This window comes from Acanthamoeba castellanii (genome assembly GCF_000313135.1).
Source record: "Acanthamoeba castellanii str. Neff unplaced genomic scaffold scf7180000084623, whole genome shotgun sequence".
Lineage (NCBI taxonomy): Eukaryota > Discosea > Longamoebia > Acanthamoebidae > Acanthamoeba > Acanthamoeba castellanii.
Window position 1 is genome coordinate 36511 of NW_004457352.1, and position 514 is coordinate 37024.

General features: G+C 57.4%; 1 protein-coding gene across 1 annotated transcript; it reads right to left on the reverse strand.

Moving 5' to 3' along the window:
* Positions 1-9: 9 nt before the first annotated feature.
* Positions 10-465, reverse strand: ACA1_082430 (MAP3K epsilon protein kinase; the record flags this gene model as incomplete). Its single annotated transcript, XM_004336215.1, has 4 exons — positions 10-38; positions 114-222; positions 301-361; positions 461-465. The coding sequence occupies 4 exons, from the start codon at positions 463-465 to the stop codon at positions 10-12; spliced, it is 204 nt and encodes a 67-aa protein (XP_004336263.1).
* Between the last annotated feature and the right edge of the window lie 49 nt (positions 466-514).

Genomic DNA, 514 nt, shown 5'->3' on the forward strand with positions numbered 1-514 from the left:
CTTGGTGCCTCACACCGAATCAGCCAGCTTGGCGTGACCTGCGCATCGGCATGAGTCATGAGTCGTGAATCGCATGCGCGGGAACGAAACAGGGCTCCGCGGCGACCACGTACCAGCGGTGGTGATGAGGATGTTGGCTCCCTTGATGTCTCGGTGAATAACGCACTGATCGTGCAGGAAAGCCAAGCCCTCCACCACTTGCGCCATGTAGGCAGCCACGAGCTATGTGGCCACGTAGGACAGCATCAAGGTGAGCAGCGGCGAGAGAGCAAAGCACCATCACACGAGAAGAGGGCAAACCGATTCGGGAAAGCGTCCGTGCTTGCGCAAGAGTGACTCCAAACTTCCGTTCTCCACATACCTAAAGAACAGCGCAAATTGGCACAAGAGGTCAGGGAGGGAGCAGCGCCTATCAGAGGCGAGGAGAGAGAGAGAGAGTAGGGAGGGTAGGAGCACGCACTCCATGATGATGCTCAGCTGCAGGTCGGTGCACACGTGCTCTATGTAATGCACA